The sequence below is a fragment of the Melanerpes formicivorus genome, unplaced genomic scaffold (assembly GCF_026170545.1).
Source record: "Melanerpes formicivorus ecotype bairdi unplaced genomic scaffold, bMelFor1.0.p_v2 SCAF_23, whole genome shotgun sequence".
Lineage (NCBI taxonomy): Eukaryota > Metazoa > Chordata > Aves > Piciformes > Picidae > Melanerpes > Melanerpes formicivorus.
The window spans coordinates 7,757,482-7,774,542 of record NW_027142375.1 but is presented as its reverse complement, the minus strand read 5'-3'; the positions used below and the strand labels follow the sequence as shown (position 1 = coordinate 7,774,542).

At 43.3% G+C, this 17,061-nt stretch overlaps 1 protein-coding gene across 1 annotated transcript in view; it reads right to left on the bottom strand.

Annotated features, from left to right (window-relative positions):
- Positions 1-17,061, bottom strand: part of RAPGEF5 (Rap guanine nucleotide exchange factor 5) — a 185,032-nt gene that overhangs the window by 18,052 nt on the left and 149,919 nt on the right. The window contains exons 17-21 of the mRNA XM_068152454.1: positions 14,636-14,785; positions 9,813-9,910; positions 7,924-8,046; positions 6,565-6,743; positions 2,670-2,760 (exon numbers count right to left, since the gene is read on the bottom strand). Coding sequence (XP_068008555.1) covers positions 2,670-2,760; positions 6,565-6,743; positions 7,924-8,046; positions 9,813-9,910; positions 14,636-14,785 — 641 coding nt within the window. The remainder of the gene's footprint in view (positions 1-2,669; positions 2,761-6,564; positions 6,744-7,923; positions 8,047-9,812; positions 9,911-14,635; positions 14,786-17,061) is intronic.

The window sequence follows — 17,061 nt, the reverse complement described above, 5'->3', positions numbered from 1 at the left end:
AGCGAACTTCCCTTAAAAAGCCTTTAGTACCTCTCTGGTATCTCATCCTAATCGCTTTGTAAGGTACACAAAGCATCTTCCAAGGGAGTCCATGCACAAACTAGCTTCCTGACCCACATGCTAACACCTGCTGTGGTCCACATGCATCCGTTAGAGCATCTCTAAGATGTTCTAATGGATTCACCTCTTTATACTCAAAACCATCATTCTACACTTTGAATTTAGCTGCTGGTATTTCAGACTGGAAGAATGGTATGTGGACCTTAAATCCTGTCTGGTTTTCCCCAACCACACCAATTAGCCTAGTAAAAGATATCCCCTCTTACTACAAACCCTGTCATGTTCTTTTGTCCTTACACGCTGACAGCCACAGCGGCACCACCAAGACAAAAGCCATTTAGGACAATTAAGATGAAGTGGATGTGCTGTATGATTAAAACGCTAAAATAACTGAACATGAGATTTCAATTGCACATTTTTAATATCTTCAATCAGGGAAAGTTAGGCTCATTAAAACAGTGCATACTGAAGGGGAAAAAAAAAAGCCCAGCATAGAAGACTATGCTTGGGAGCGTAGTAGATGTTTAAGAATTCAAGTGTAGAGCTGATGTAATTCAGTGCCTAAATGGTTGCTTAAATTTAGGTGGGTTCATTAACATGTGTAAGTAATTAGAATTAATCTATAAACATTGCTCTGCTTTCTAGAAGTCACATTACTAATGCAAATAATCTTTGCTCTGGAAATTTCCAGTGCAGTAAAGTTTTTACAAATGATTATAAAAAGAGTATTTTCAAAGTGCCTGTGACTTCATAAGTATTTTGCACACAGGGAGGTGACATGTGTAGGATGATACATGTGCAGATGCACTCCTCCTTCTGGACGAGCAACACATTCTGCTTCTCCTGAGAGAAGCTCACCAGCAGCACATGGTCTCCAGAGGTCTCACCACACGGCAGAGTTTCATAGTTTCATAGTTTCATTCAGGGTTGGAAGGGACCACAAGGATCATCTAGTTCCAACCCCCCTGCCATGGGCAGGGACACCCCACACTAGATCAGCCTGGCCAGAGCCTCATCCAGCCTGCTCTTAAACACCCCCAGGGACGGGGCCTCGACCACCTCCCTGGACAACACATTCCAGGGTTTCACCTCTCTCATGGTGAAGAACTTCCTCCTCCCCTCCAGCCTGAATCTCCCCACCTCCAGCTTCATTCCATTCCCCCTAGTCCTATCACTACCTGACATCTTGAGAAGTCCTTCCCCAGCCTTCCTGTAGGCCCCCTTCAGATACTGGAAGGCCACAATTAGGTCACCTCAGAGCCTTCTCTTCTGCAGACTGAACAGTCCCAACTCCTTCAGTCTGTCCTCATAGGAGAGGTGCTCCAGCCCTCTGATCATCCTAGTGGCCCTTCTCTGGACACGTTCCAGCACCTCCATATCCCTCTTGTAATAGGGGCTCCAGAACTGGAGTTCTGCCTGTTTCTTTGCAGGAGAAATCTGCATCATTGCCATTGGGTGCCTTTGATACAATAATTAGTCCCTTCTACTCTTCTAACAAAGCCCAAAGAACTGAGATGAAGGCAACCCACAGGGGCAGGCAAGGGCCCTTGAGGGACCTTTTAAAAATAGGAGAGACAAGGAGTTTCCTTTTTGTTAGCCCCAGGTATGTATTTTTCTCCAAAACTTCTGCTTTTCTTGTTATTTAAAGTTAGCTACTCTTTGCCTGAGTCCCTGTAAACTCCTCCCCACAGAAGCAGTCATTGCTCTTGTTGACATACACAGTGATGCTTCCATATTCATAATTTTAGCTAAGGGGGGTTTGTGTGGTGGAGGGGGAGGCTTTGCTCTGGAGAGAATTAGATTTGTAAATCTCTGATGGTCGTTTGGTTTCAGCTGAGGGTGCTCAAGAGTACTTCCAAAGCAGGCAATCCCAACTGTGCTCTGTCTCCCTTGTATTATGAATTGGTACTTTTTGAGTACTTCCTGCTTGTGGTGTTGCAGGCACGAGGGAGGAATAAGGTTTCAATACCCCATCATACTAAATTACTCCTTCCCCAGTTTTGGGTTCATCAGCAGATGTAGTAACCTTGCACTCAATAATTTATGTGGACGGAAAAAATCCAGAACATCAACACAGATCCAGTGGTACCCTCCTTTAAACACCCCATGCTCTGTTTAGCAACTGGCAGCTCCTTTAGCAGATAACTCTGCCCTCCAGTATGCCCCTTATTCATGGCCCATTTCCTAACTTTGTTGTTCAAAACAAGCACCTGCAAAAGAGGTAATAAAAGGAGAATGGAGATGGCTTTGCTTCTGCTCTGTTGTTTGGGGTTTTTCTAAATGAAACTATTCAATGATAAAATATGGCTCGTTTGGAGCCACTTTTGTAAGACTTTGAGTTGTGATGTCTACTTCAAATGCTAGGATAATTTACCCAACTTATTTTAAGTTGTACTTATTTACAAGTCGTGAAAGGACACATCTGCTTTTACCTGAACAGCTGTGCACCTAAGATTCCAGGTCTCAAAGAACTTTCTATACTGATGCTTGCTCCCCATTTGATTTCAGCGTGAATACCCAATAATCAAAAGCGAAGGTAATTCACCAACATACCACCTTTGTGAGAAATTGTTCTGACAGGGTCTAAAAGACCCCAAAGGGTGCCTTACCTCCCAGGTCTGAGAGAGCCGGCTGACAGACGCAGTGTTGAGGCCCATAACAATGGCGAAGAATGAATTCAGATTCCTTTGGGCTTTACAGCTGTGGAATAAAAAATCATAAACGTTGTATTCTGATTTTTTGATACTCAGAATCAGAGGTATCCTAGGCTACTGAGTCCCATTTCAACCCTCAGCACTAACATACAATCATCTTCCAGAAAATGAACTCATTAACTGTCCTATTATGGCCACCTTCAGACTAGTGATCAGGTCCCTAAGAAGTTTTTTAGCAAACGTTCCACTGTCTCATCAACCCTGTTGTTGGCAGGTTATTCTTTTTCCCTTTGCTGTCAAAAGTAATTTTCCCTTTTCAATGCTCAAGTTACTGTCAGCTGCCCTTTCTCATACAGAATAATTCCTTGACCTCTATTATTTCATCCCCTGTTTCATCTTTTCTGTAAATTGTACATCATCAATTCCTTCAATTTCTCTTTATGGTCGTGGCCTGCAATCTATACCATGTCTTCATTTCCATGTTGTTATTATTATCCTTCATTGAATTCTTTGGAATTTATTTTAACATTTCTCTCATGTGTTTCCTTCTTGCCAAGGAGATGCAGCCAGACAGTGAGAAATGAAGAAGAATCATCATTACTGGTTTGGGCTCTTAAGTTCTCACACCTTTCTCCTATGCAAGTACAAAGCAAACATCAAATTATTTATTTGGAACAGCATCATGCTTTGTCCTTGCCTTTAATTTGTAATCTATTATCACCCAAGGACCTCTGTCACAAAGCTGTTCTTTACAATCATGCATTTATTTCTTCAACTCAGCATTAGCATTCCCTAGCTGAATTGCTTTGCATCTATCTAAATTAAATCTTATCCTACTGTTGTTTGCACATGCCACTAGACTCCTAAGATCCTTTTTTTTCTCTCTTTTCCTATCTTTCAATGCATTTGCAATCCCTCATCATTTTTATTGTGTGAAAATCTGATTAAGGTTTGATTTACATATCCTATAAATTAGTTGCAGTTAGCACTGGTTCCAATACAAGCCCTGGCGGAATTTGCTTGATACCTCTATTCTCCAACGTTTTAACCATATACAACTAGGCCCTGCTTATTTCTAGCCCATTAGGAAATCTAAACTCCTGGCATATCATAGAACATAGAACAAACCAGGTTGGAAGAGACCCTCAAGATCATCAAGTCCTTTTCAAACAGAAAGATTCCTCTTCCTCTTGAAGAATCTTTAAGACCACTATAATCACGTGCATGTGTGTGTGAGAGGGTGAGAAGACTCTTTTAAGTTAATTTTAAGTACAAATGAACCCACTGCCTTCACACAGATTCATCACCAGGCAAAATAACGTGCCAAGGCCTTAGACTGCAAACTTGCCAGTTCTTGTTACAAGTTTTACAAGGCTTGCACTGACCCCTGTGTACTATCTTGAGAGTTTGTATTTCTCGCTTCACTTCAGCTGGTTTAAAAGCTAAGCCTATCTTTGTTGCTTTGACTCCGTGTATCTTTAAAGTCAGGCAGCTAACAAAGGTAATCCATTCTAAACCAAGAAATGTGTCCAGCACAACCTGGGTAAACAGGCCATTGGATGGGCCCATTTCTCACAAAGAACTGTGAAGAGAAGGTAGATCTTTCACAGTCAGGCACTGCTTAGGAAGCAAGAAGGCTGCTGCTGTAATCCATTTATCCTAACCCTATGAGGACTTGCATATCTAAATTCTCACCATGTTCATTTCTAACATGCTAATTCATTTTCTCTGTGTTTCAAAAACTCTGTCTTCCTTTTATGTATTGACACACGTGTTAAAGCCTTCTGTCTTCTCCAGGTGTTCCTCAACAGTAGGCACACAGACATTGAACATGAAATCTTAGTCCTGGAGCATTGCCAACAAGCTGAAAGTCATGAGACAGAATCCCGGCCCAAGCTTGGAGCAGGCAGAGCTTCACAGTATCACAGTATCAACAAGGTTGGAAGAGACCTCAAAGATCATCGAGTCCATCCTGTCACCACAGACCTCATGGCTAGAGCATGGCACAAAGTGCCACATCCAATCTCCTCTTGAACACCTCCAGGGATGGTGACTCCACCACTTCCCTGGGCAGTACATTCCAATGACAAACGACTCTCTCAGTGAAGAACTTTCTCCTCACCTCGAGCCTAAACTTCCCCTGGCACAGCTTGAGACTGTGTCCCCTTGTTCTGATGCTGATTGCCTGGGAGAAGAGACCAACCCCTTCCTGGCTACAACCACCTTTCAGGTAGTTGTAGAGAGCAATGAGTTCTCCCCTAAGCCTCCTCTTCTCCAGGCTAAACAATCCCAGCTCCCTCAGCCTCTCCTCATAGGGCTTGTGCTCAAGGCCTCTCCCCAGCCTTGTTGCCCTTCTCTGGACACGTTCAAGTGTCTCAATGTCCTTCTTAAACTGAGGGGCCCAGAACTGGACACAGGACTCAAGGTGTGGCCTAACCAATGCAGAGTACAGCTTCTCACAACTCCCCACACCACTGTCTTAGTCATGAACAAAATACCAAGGCTGTTTGGCTCATGCCTTAGGATGAAAGCCCCGTGCTTAGCACACTATTCTTTCACCCTAATTCTTCCTTTTTCGCCAGCTCCTCCTGAACTGCTGAGATATGATAATGTCTTCCATTAGAAAGCTGCTGTTCTGTTTAAAAAAGATCCTGATCAAACCACACTCTCAGTTATTTGTGCATCCATTATTTCACCATCTACCTACTATGATGATGGGTGCTCCTGTAGTGCAGTGGGAGAGTTATCTACCACTTACTGGAAATGATATTTAATCTCCACAACTCCAGCTTTTCACTCAACAGAGATGTAATCAATTTAAATAGAGTAACATTTTAGCCTGGTGATAAATACGTCCCTATTCATGTCAGACAGACAGGAAACCTTTCCTGGAATGCCAGCAAGGCACAGACATCAACCATTTTTTATGTAATTGGACCAAACTTGGGCATTGATAGGGCATAAGATGAACTTTTTACTGGATACAATAAAACTTGCGAACTAAATCGAATTACATTTATGAGTTGCACTAGATTAGATTAGAAGAATTCATTTCACCACAGGCACTGCTTCAGCAGAGAACAGTCCTTTCTATGTTAAGTGCCTTGCAAATTAAATCAACTCAGTCAATGAAGAGAGCAAATTATACATTTTCCATGCATATGCATATTCAAATATTGCAGAAGACCAACAAGTGGAGAGAGGGGAGAGGAGACTGGTTGCACATGTTTAAATTGCCCCATTTCCTTGATTACTAAAATAAGAGTGATTAGAGAGAAAAGAACTCTCTGTATACAGTATATATCTGTGCTCTGTTCCCAGGCATAGAACCAGTGCCAGCACTTTTTAGTAACAGTGCAAGAATAGACTGTCGCATCCAATTACCGAAGAACCCCTCCCCCAGTAAATAGAAGAGTGCTCCACAGCTGCTTACTGCAGCTGTTTGCTCCTCTGGAGGGTGGACTTCCAAAACTTGTTTAAAAGTTTTTTGGTTTCTGTCTAGTCTTTGGTGAATAACTGTGTTGCTGCTCAAATCATTTGTAATATGGTCCATAGGTTATCATTGCAGAGAAAGATAACTCTGCACCATTAGGGATTTTGCAGGTCATGCTAGAGATACAGTGGCCAAGCTGCTGGGGAAGATCTGAGCAGCACACACTCCATCATGTCTACTTTTGGCCACTGTTTGCACTTGTTATTTATGGATTGTTTTATCAAGGTATGCTTACTACACTATTAAAACACAGGATGACAAATGAGTTTTCTTTCCTTGCTTTTGCCACCCTACTTCTCTGCTCAACAGCCAAAGCATCTGAATTCAAGGATTTTTGTTGCAAACTTAGTGACTTACTGGGCAGCAATCTTAATGAACTTCTTGACTAGCTGTACACGTTTGCAGAGCTGGCTGCAGAGGAGGATCTCAGTGGCGACCCAAAGCTGGACCTCGTTGCATCTTTGAAGCAGAAGACTGAGATTCTCGGTGTTTTCAGCGCTGCCCTGTCTGCTGAATGTGAAGTAGATCAGCTCTTGCTGCAAGACATTGACAATGTTATTAGGGATATAAAAACAATTTAAATGTAAATGAATCATAAATTATTTAGAAGTATGCTTTTGAAACAAGACTTGGTGACAAATGGTTATTATGCATGAGCCAATCACAAATGACTCAGTGTCAAGGTTTAGCTTAGAGAAATCCAGAGACTTATTACAGTAGGCAGCTGGGCTGGAAAAGCAAGACATGCTTTTCTTGTGAGATTTCCTGCAGTTCCACTTCTGGCTACAGCCAGCTATAGGACACAAACACTCTGTTTTTATAGCTCATCTCTTCTGTTCCAGTATGAAAAAGAAATCGTATAAAACCACTGCAGGATCTGAAAATTTCCTATTCAAAGTTCTTCCTAAGAAGAGCCAAGTTTTCCTCAAGGTGTGGGTCTTGTTTTCTGTGAAAAAAAAAACCCACTTGACCAGTTCTAAGTTTAAAGTGCTTAACCTGAATAACAGAAGCCAAAATAAAAGGTCAAGGAAAGCATCTGCTGAGAAGCAAGGGCATTTTCCATTCATTTTCTCAGAAAGTCAACGTGCCTTTCAGTGAATGACATCTCCCAGTGACATTTTGTACTGTTAACTGTATTTTACTCAGCAGCTCATGCCAGAACCTATCAAAGTCACTGAAGCAACCCAATGGACACTGAAATGGGTCATTATCCCATTTTATAAACCCTGCCTGGTATTTTTTTCTCTCACTGAAGCCTAAGAAGAACACTAATGTGACCACCTAAACTGCTGAAATGGTGAATTCTTTTGTGGTTAAAGTGATATCAAGGACACCAATTTGTGGAGTCCTATATTAACTGGCACATTAGTGAGTGCAAAGGACAATTTGCATACATCACATGTTCATGCAGACAGTTTTTAGGGAATAATCATGCTCTTCCACTCTCTTGAGGCAAACCTCAATAAAAGCCACCAGGGAACATATAAATTGCTCTAGCACAGGATAGTTACAAATCTTTCAACAACTTTTTTCAGTAGCAATGGTTGCAACACATCTCTTGGACCTGATTTAATGCCACCACTGCTGAGAACTGCCAAACCATGCTGTGTTGACAAGGGACTAAACATGAAGGAATATTGATACTCCAAAACACATTGTAATGGCATAATACTGCATGGAAGTAATATACCTGGCAGTGGATGAGGTGCTGCTTACCTCATGAATTGCATTGAAGAGGCTCCAGTCAAAGTTTGTTAATTCTAAGGCGAGATCCCAGGTGTTGATACCCAAAATTCTCACAGACCTTTGCTGCAATTCCTCATTTTCAGCAAATGGGCTCTAAATCAATAGTCAAGAGTAAGAAATTCCTCAGTAAATGCCTAAAGTTCGGCAGCAAAACAGCTACTGGACCAAGGTATGAAACAGAGCTAAGTAATCTTCTCTAAGTGCACTCAGTGCTTTTTTTTCCTTCACTAATCAAAATCAAGGGTTACAGTCTATTTAATAAATGGCTTGAAATAGGAAATGGGTCAGTAGAATCAATGATTTGCTATTGGATTAGGCTTTCTCCCTCTCTCTCTCTCTCTCTCTGTAAACCTTGACTATAAAACACTGACCAAGCAGACAGCATAATGAAAATAAAATCCATGAAACCATTCGAATCCAAAATCTGAATTAAGAGACCAGGACATTTTTGTATTATAAGATAAAGAAGTCATTCTGCAATCACACTGGATTGGGAATAAATAGACACAACTTATCCACCTTCACAAATAACATAAATCCATCCATTTTCTGATTAAACTACTCCAAAAGTAATCACCAACAAACAGTAAAGCACAGTGGGTCCTGATTCACAAAAGTTACCAAACATTACTGTGGAGTGCACTGGCACTGCTGGTGTTAAGGGTCATTTGACATTTCCACTGTCAGCTTGGATTTTCAAAGGTTTGCGTTTCTCTTGGGTTTTTTACCTCATCAGGCTGAAACTTGGCACATGAACTATCTGCCAAGATGAAAGATTATTCTTATCAGTTAAGCCATTACTTTGGTGCTATATATCTGACAGTTACAGCAAGTTTTGTGATTTTTATTGTGCAACTAATGAAACTAGATTGGCTGTCACCTGTCTGCGCTGGGAACCTTCCCTTAACATTTGCATTTTTAGAAGTAGCTGGAACACCAGAGATAATGGGGATGACAGATTACAATGATAGTGGTGTGTCAGCTCTTCGGGGCACGTTGATCCAACAAAATGTAAATAGACATTTCTCATCCCTGGGATGAGTTGCAGAGATCCTAGCGGTACTGACAAAACGTAGAAGTCAGTTGTGAGGCTGTCTCTGTGCTCTCCACAAAACACCTGCATAATGAGCAGCCAGCCAGTGAAAGAGTAATTCTGTGAGTGCTTGACACGCCTGCCTCACTGAGGTTTTGTAATATCATGGGGGGAAGAGTTTGCAACCCCTGTTTGTGAAAACAGAGATGAGACAGAACTGCTGCCCTTCAGCCCACTCCCCTCCACAGCACCAGCGAGAGGATGGAGAGATAGAGGAAAGTAAGGGAAGAAGACATACCACCGGTGACATATATATCCCAGCCACAGATTAATGGTGGAGCTGCTACAACTCTGGGGTCACATTGCTGCCCAGTTATTTTGGTGGAACTCAAACAACATCCATTTCCACATAACAGTAACTCACAGAGTTTGTCCACCACTTTGCATGATTATGCACCAGCCACTTTACATGTTACAGAGGCACATGGTGGAGGGGAGGGTCACATGGACCATGAATAATCTTCATCCCATCCAGTCCTGTACAAGCCCAAGTCAGCTTTTCCAGGCTGAAGTAAATTGGGAGACTTAAGCTGTACAGAGGGTTTAGCCTGTTGGAAATTGAAGAACAAATTCCATTTCTGTTCAATCAAGTAACTGCTGTTAATGCAGCCTTTTTTTTTTCTCATGTACAGAACAGCTCAGTAAGCTTTAGTAAGGAAGCTAAAAATAAATTCTCTGTTGAAGAAGTCCCCTGAGAGGAACATTAATTTCTTGATCTGGAGTCAAAGCAAATCAAAACTGGCAAGTATGTAATACAGATCCTTACCAAAGAATCAGTCAGATCTTTGTGGTAGACAAACATACGACTGGAGGACTCAAAAGACTTTGAGATAGCCAAGTCATTTGGTTGCAGCTCATGCTTTTCTGTAAAAAAAACCCAAACAAAAAGGCCTCAGAAGCAGAATAAAAGATACATATGAGAAAAACATTACAAACATATTTGGAAAGCCACGTGAACTCCTTAGCACGTAACTAAGCATCAAATCCAGTCCCTATGAGGACCATCATCTCCACAGTTTTCAGGCACACTTAAGCCAAGGTGTTGGCCTTCTGGGCTGTGTGCTGCTGGCATGAGTCCAGTTTTTCACCCACCAGTACCCCCAAGTCCTTCTCTGCAGGGCTACTCTCTCTCTCTTCACTCCCCATCCTATATTAGAATAGAATAAACCAGGTTGGAAGAGACCTTCAAGATCGTGTCCAACCCATCAACCAATCCAACCCACCTAAACAACTAAACCATGGCACCAAGCACCCCATCAAGTCTCCTCCTGAACACCTCCAGTGATGGTGACTCCACCATCTCCCCGGGCAGCCCATTCCAATGGGCAATCACTCTCTCTGTAGAGAACTTCTTCCTGACATCCAGCCTAAACCTCCCCTGGTGCAGCCTGAGACTGTGTCCTCTTGTTCTGGTACTGGCTGTCTGGGAGAAGAGACCAACATCAGCCTGTCTAGTTGTAGAGAGCAATAAGGTCACCCCTGAGTCTCCTCCTCTCCAGGCTAAGCAACCCCAGCTCCCTCAGCTTCTCCTCATAGGGCTTGTGTTCCAAACCCCTCACCAACTCCGTTGCCCTCCTCTGGACATGTTCCAGCAAGTCAGTATCCTCTGATGCTGGACTAGAGCACAAAAACTTCCAGCATCTGTTTTCAAACTGGACTTCCCATAGGCTACACAAGAAAGAAACTCTTAAATCACTTATTCTAACCTCTGATGCATTACAGAACACTTCCCTTCAGCCCAGTGTTTCTACTGTATATGTAGGGATTTTTGTTAGAGCGATGTCTTGGCCTCCAGAGACTAAGATGTTGTGTGCCACTGGCAGACAACAGCAGGGGTGGAGACGTCATCCATAGCCACAGCTGTTCAGCAGGAAAAGAATTTAAAGTATCCTAATGTCATTAATTCAACCCATGGAGCAGAATCCTTTATAGTATGGTATTCACAGAAATCCCTCTAGGCCTAGAGTAATTCATTTAGGAAACATATGGGTTAAAAGAACAGGACACACCAAACTAGTGACAAAAAGAAGGGATGGGGTTTTTTTGTTTCCCCACTCCAGAGCACTGGTTCAGCTCTCAGCAGTCTTGGATTCACCAGAGAAAGGTATAAGGAAACATAAACCAAAATCCAGAACACAGTTTTAAAACTGCCCCTGGAACACTGTCTCTTCCTGGGGGCCACAAGTGATATTCTGGAGACCTGACACATCAGATTTGATTACAGCCCCAGTATTAAAGTAGAGCCAAGTGTACTACAAGCATGTTGACAGCTACCTTGGACTTTTCATTGCTCATGAAGAAGGAGTAGGACCAGGAGGACTCTGAGAGTCAAACATCATTTTAGAGTGTTTTCTTGCTTATTCCGGCTCACACTGGCACCAGATACATTCATGTAGAACTACCAGCATTGTTTTTTCAAGGTAATTTTGAATAAAAAGAGCTTGCTTGCTCATTTCAGGGGTACAATTAAACAAGTTCCCCTTCAAGTGGGTAGCAGATGACAGTTCTGAGCCGTGCAAACAGGAAAAAAAAGAAAAAAGGAAAAGAGAAAAAAAAAAGAGAAAAAAAAGAAACAAGAAAAAAAGGGGGGGAAAGAAAAGAAAAAAGAAAAGGAAAAAGAAAATAAAGAAAAGGGAAGGGAAAAGGGAAGAGAAAAGGGAAGGGAAAAGGGAAGGGAAAAGGGAAGGGAAAAGGGAAGGGAAAAGGGAAGGGAAAAGGGAAGGGAAAAGGGAAGGGAAAAGGGAAGGGAAAAGGGAAGGGAAAAGGGAAGGGAAAAGGGAAGGGAAAAGGGAAGGGAAAAGGGAAGGGAAAAGGGAAGGGGAGAGGGGGAGAGGAGAGGGAAGAGGGGAGAGGGGGGGAAAGGAAAGGGAAAGGGAAAGGGGGGGAAAGGGAAAGGGGGGAAAGGGGGGGAAAGGGAAAGGGGGGAAAGGGGGGAAAGGGAAAGGGGGGAAAGGGGGGAAAGGGAAAGGGGGGAAAGGGGGGAAAGGGAAAGGGGGGAAGGGAAAGGGGGGAAAGGGAAAGGGGGGAAAGGGAAAGGGGGGAAAGGGAAAGGGGGGAAAGGGAAAGGGGGGAAAGGGAAAGGGGGGAAAGGGAAAGGGGGGAAAGGGAAAGGGGGGAAAGGGAAAGGGGGGAAAGGGAAAGGGGGGAAAGGGAAAGGGGGGAAAGGGAAAGGGGGGGAAAGGGAAAGGGGGGAAAGGGAAAGGGGGGAAAGGGGGGAAAGGGAAAGGGGGGAAAGGGAAAAGGGAAAGGTGGGAAAGGGAAAAGAGGGAAAGGGAAAAGAGGGAAAGGGAAAGGGAAAGGGAAAGGGAAAGGGAAAGGGAAAGGGAAAGGGAAAGGGAAAGGGAAAGGGAAAGGGAAAGGGAAAGGGAAAGGGAAAGGGAAAGGGAAAGGGAAAGGGAAAGGGAAAGGGAAAGGGAAAGGGAAAGGGAAAGAAACCACCACCAACAACCACCAAACCACCAACTGTGGCAGGCTGGTGTTTATTGCCCACAGCACAGGAGTGGCAATGCATAAAAGCAAAGATGCTGAAACTGTGGTATCTTCCAATTAATTCAGGCAATACAACTAAGTAACATTTTCGGGGTTGCAATGGTCATGTACAAATGACAGCTCTGTTGTATCTGCATTTTGATTACTGTTTCTCACTGAACAGCCAAGTGGCAATTGCTTCTATTCTATAGCATTCTTAGGAACCAGCGTGGTTGGAAGAGAATATTTCATTATTTACGAATTGTTGGTTTCCTTCAGATAAGTAGGCAGTTAGCACCAGATTTATTGCTATCAGAGCAAAACTTGCCCTGCTCTTGAAGAGATAACAGCAGAACAGTGATTTTGCAATGCTGTAAAATGAGCTGGAGGCAAAGTTGGGCACACACAAGGGTAAAAAAAAAAACACAACTGCCTGCAAATGATGTAGCCTGGCTGACCGGGACATGTAAGTGTAATGGTCCCATCTGGTCACTCCATGCCCAGGCTCTCTCCCTGCCACCCACACTGGTGCCCTGAAAAAAACCATAAATGGTTATTTAATTGAGTCAGTGTGGGAGAGAAAAATGTGAACTTCTACTTCTGGATCCAATAACTAACCAGAATAACCCTGCAATTGTGTATATTGCAACTAGACTGACAAAGGAGCAGCAATGAGTGCTGTATCTCTAAGGGTGCATCCTTTGTCCCAGGGAAGCAACACCTGGCACGAAAATGATCCTTCTGTACATCCAGCTTCACACTTTAATGCACCTAATTAATTGTTTCCTTTATGACTTCCAAGAGCCATAAGACGCCACAATGAGCAAAACAATCAGTGGCCAAGAAGGCAAATGGCATCCTGGCCTGCATCAAGAATAATGTGGCCAGCAGGAGCAGGGCAGGGAAGTCATTGTGCCCCTGTACTCAGCACTGGTTAGGGCACACCTTGAGTACTGTGTCCAGTTCTGGGCCATTGAGACACTTGAATATGACCAGAGAAGGACAACAAGGTGGTGAGAGGACTCGAGCAAAAGCCCTATGAGGAGAGGCTGAGGGAGCTGGGATTGTTTAGCCTGGAGAAGAGGAGGCTCAGGGGAGACCTCATTGCTCTCTACAACTACCTGAAGGGTGGTTGTATCCAGGAGGGAGTTGGTCTCTTCTCTCAAGCAACCAGCACCAGAACAAGAGGACACAGTCTCAAGCTGCAGCAGGGGAGGTTTAGGCTGGAGGTGAGGAGAAAGTTCTTCACAGAGAGAGTCATTCATCATTGGAATGTGCTGCCCAGGGAGGTGGTGGAGTCACCATCCCTGGAGGTGTTCAAGAGGGGATTAGACGTGGCACTTGGTGCCATGGTTTAGTAGTCATGAGGTCTGTGGTGACAGGCTGGACTTGGTGATCTTTGAGGTCTCTTTCAACCTTGGTGATTCTGTGATTCTGTGAATCTGACCAAGGAGCTTGAGACCTGCCAGACACCAAAGAAAATTTTGGGGTTTGGTTGGTCCCTAGCATCAGTCTATGAATCAATCTGGTCTTCTTTAGGACAAAAGAAAACCCAACAACCAAAAACCAACTAGCCTTTCTGTTCAATGAGAAACACTAAAATAATGGGCAAAAGAAAAATGTCAGCTGTAAGCAAGACTGCTTAAAAAAATATTGCTTAGATTGCTCTCAGTATCTCAACTGTGCAAATGCAAGTCTCCCTCCTTTCTGCTGGAGAATATTCATTACCCATGCTGTAAATGAGGAAACAGCCAGGCATGTAGTATTTGATATTCCCTTTTATATTTTTAAAGCAAGCCATACCTCATTGCCTTCCAAATTAATTTAAATGTGAAAGTAGGAGATTTATCTGTGCAGAAAAAAGAAAATCTTGCAGTACTGCTGGAGACACAGCCCTTTACACTCCCTTCCCAGCCAGGAGATGCTGTATCTGACAGTACCCAAGAATGAGCTGTTGCCATGGAAACAACTCTCTGGGAAGCAGCTCCTCATTGTTCCCATGGCCATCCAGCTGTGGGCCCGCACAGGAACAGCTGTATCTTTGCACTAAAAAAAAAAGTCAGCCCTCCATTATGTGCTGCACTAAAAGGTAAGTAATCAGGTGAAGGGAAGTTTATTTACCACCAGAGAACGTGACTGTCACTAGTGCCAATTCCTCCTCTGGGTACTGGATCTTTTCTGCTACAATCTTCAGTATCTCCTGAGCTGAAGTGGACACTTGAGCTTTCACACTGACGTAGGAGTGCTCTGTTATATACACACGGCAGAAAACTGCAAGAAGGAAGAAAGACACACTCAGCAGCAGGCAGAGACACCTGAACACAGCAGGAGAGAATCTGGCAGACTAGGTCATGGCAATGCCTCCACTGCCTGGCTGCTGCAGGAAGGGTGGCTGCTGCACTTTGACCCACAGGGACATGAAATTAAGCGTCATATCATCATTTACTCCCTTGCCACACCTCTCTCTGAGACATGAGAGAAGCAAAGAAAGGGAAAGAGAGACCCCTCCACAGCAAGAGCTATTTAAGACTTCCTACTGTGTGGATTTGTCACAGCCAGCCTCCTCTACTGTCTATCTTTCTTTTCAAACTCAGCTGTTGCCATCTTTCCTCCATTTCTTTCACATTCAGACAAAAAAAAACTCACCATCCTTTTGGTCTATTTCCTATCCTGTGCAGAAACTATTTTGGACCTCCACTGCCACCTGGAACAGGAGGTTCTGCAAAAATAGCCTCCCTGGCTGTTCAACCTCTCACCACAGCTTATCTGTCTAGACATCCAAACCACTTGCACTGCCAGAATATTTTAGCACCGGAGGCTGCCTGCACAGCAATGCAATTAGTTCTGATAACTCTTTCACTGAATCGCTTGCAGCACACATAAAAGGGACTGGTTTGGAGAAATTTCCTGGGCTCATCTCTTCCACTGTTCAGCTCTGGCAGGGAGATTCCCAGCAGGAAATAGAATAGGATAGGATAGGATAGGATAGGATAGGATAGGATAGGATAGGATAGGATAGGATAGGATAGAATAGAATAGAATAGAATAGAATAGGAATAGGAATAGGAATAGGAATAGGAATAGGAATAGGAATAGGAATAGGAATAGGAATAGGAATAAGAAAGAATAAGAATAAGAATGAGAATGAGAATGAGAATAAGAATAAGAATGAGAATGAGAATGAGAATAAGAATAAGAATAAGAATAAGAATAAGAATAAGAATAAGAATAAGAATAAGAATAAGAATAAGAATAAGAATTAGACCAGGTTGGAAGAGACCTTCAAGATCATCGTGTCCAACCTATCATCCAACACCACCTAATCAACTAACCCATGTAACCAAGCACCCTGTCAAGTCTCCTCCTGAATACCTCCAGCGATGGCAACTCCACCACCTCCCCAGGCAGCCCAATAATGATGTGGGTCAGCTTAGTTGGTACTTTGTTTCTGCTACTCCCTGTGCTTGCCAGAATATCAGGTTTACTTCTTAAGCTTGCTGAGGCCAGTATTTGAAATACAGCTGCTATACCTAGAAGAACCAGAGCTGCAGGCTTCTATAGTTTAAAAATTACAACATCTGCTAATAAGAGTTGCCACAACTCTTTGATTTCATACTTACTTCAGTGCTTAATTAGACTTTCCATTTCCTTCTACTCTAGCACTTCCTATTGCAGACAGGCTGCTACTGTGCCAGAGTCAGATCAAATTTTTCTTCTCCAGAAATGCTGTATTTCTTAAATGCTTTTTATTGACAGATGTCTGTAGCAATAGCTCTTTGCTTGTAGTAAAAAAATCTTCATGGCTTCAGGGCATTTTCATTAGCCAAGACCATGCCAGAAGCAGTTAAGAACTCTATCCTCCAGAATTATTTATTTAAATGTTGTTGGTGTTGTAGTAAAGGGAAAAATGTGAAGATGAGAAGGAAGGAGGAACTTAACATTTAGCCTTGGGGAAGAAAAGTCATTCGGCTTTAGAATTTTTTCTTAACCCGTCTCTGTTGACAGACAGTAACTCAGATGCTCATCTTGTGGCAGAATCTCTCTTCAGAATGGATACAACTCATGAAAAGAGAGACATCAAATTGCTTTCTAAGTTAGCAGGTAGAAAAAGTGAATTTGAAAAAAAAATGTGACATAAATATTTGGACTCCATATGCAGAGCACAATGCAACTTGCTTACGGTGAATCTGTCATTTGGGAAGGGACAATGTGTCCAGAGAAGGGCAACAAGGCTGGGGAGAGGCCTTGAGCACAAGCCCTGTGAGGAGAGGCTGAGGGAGCTGGGGTTGCTTAGCCTGGAGAAGAGAAGGCTCAGGGGTGACCTCATTGCCCTCTACAACTACCTGAAAGGTGGTTGTAGCCAGGAAGGGGTTGGTCTCTTCTCCCAGGCAACCAGCACCAGAACAAGAGGACACAGTCTCAAGCTGTGCCAGGGGAAGTTTAGGCTCGAGGTGAGGAGAAAATTCTTCACCGAGAGAGTCATTCACCATTGGAATGTGCTGTCCAGGGAGGTGGTGGAGTCACCATCCCTTGAGGTGTTCAAGAGG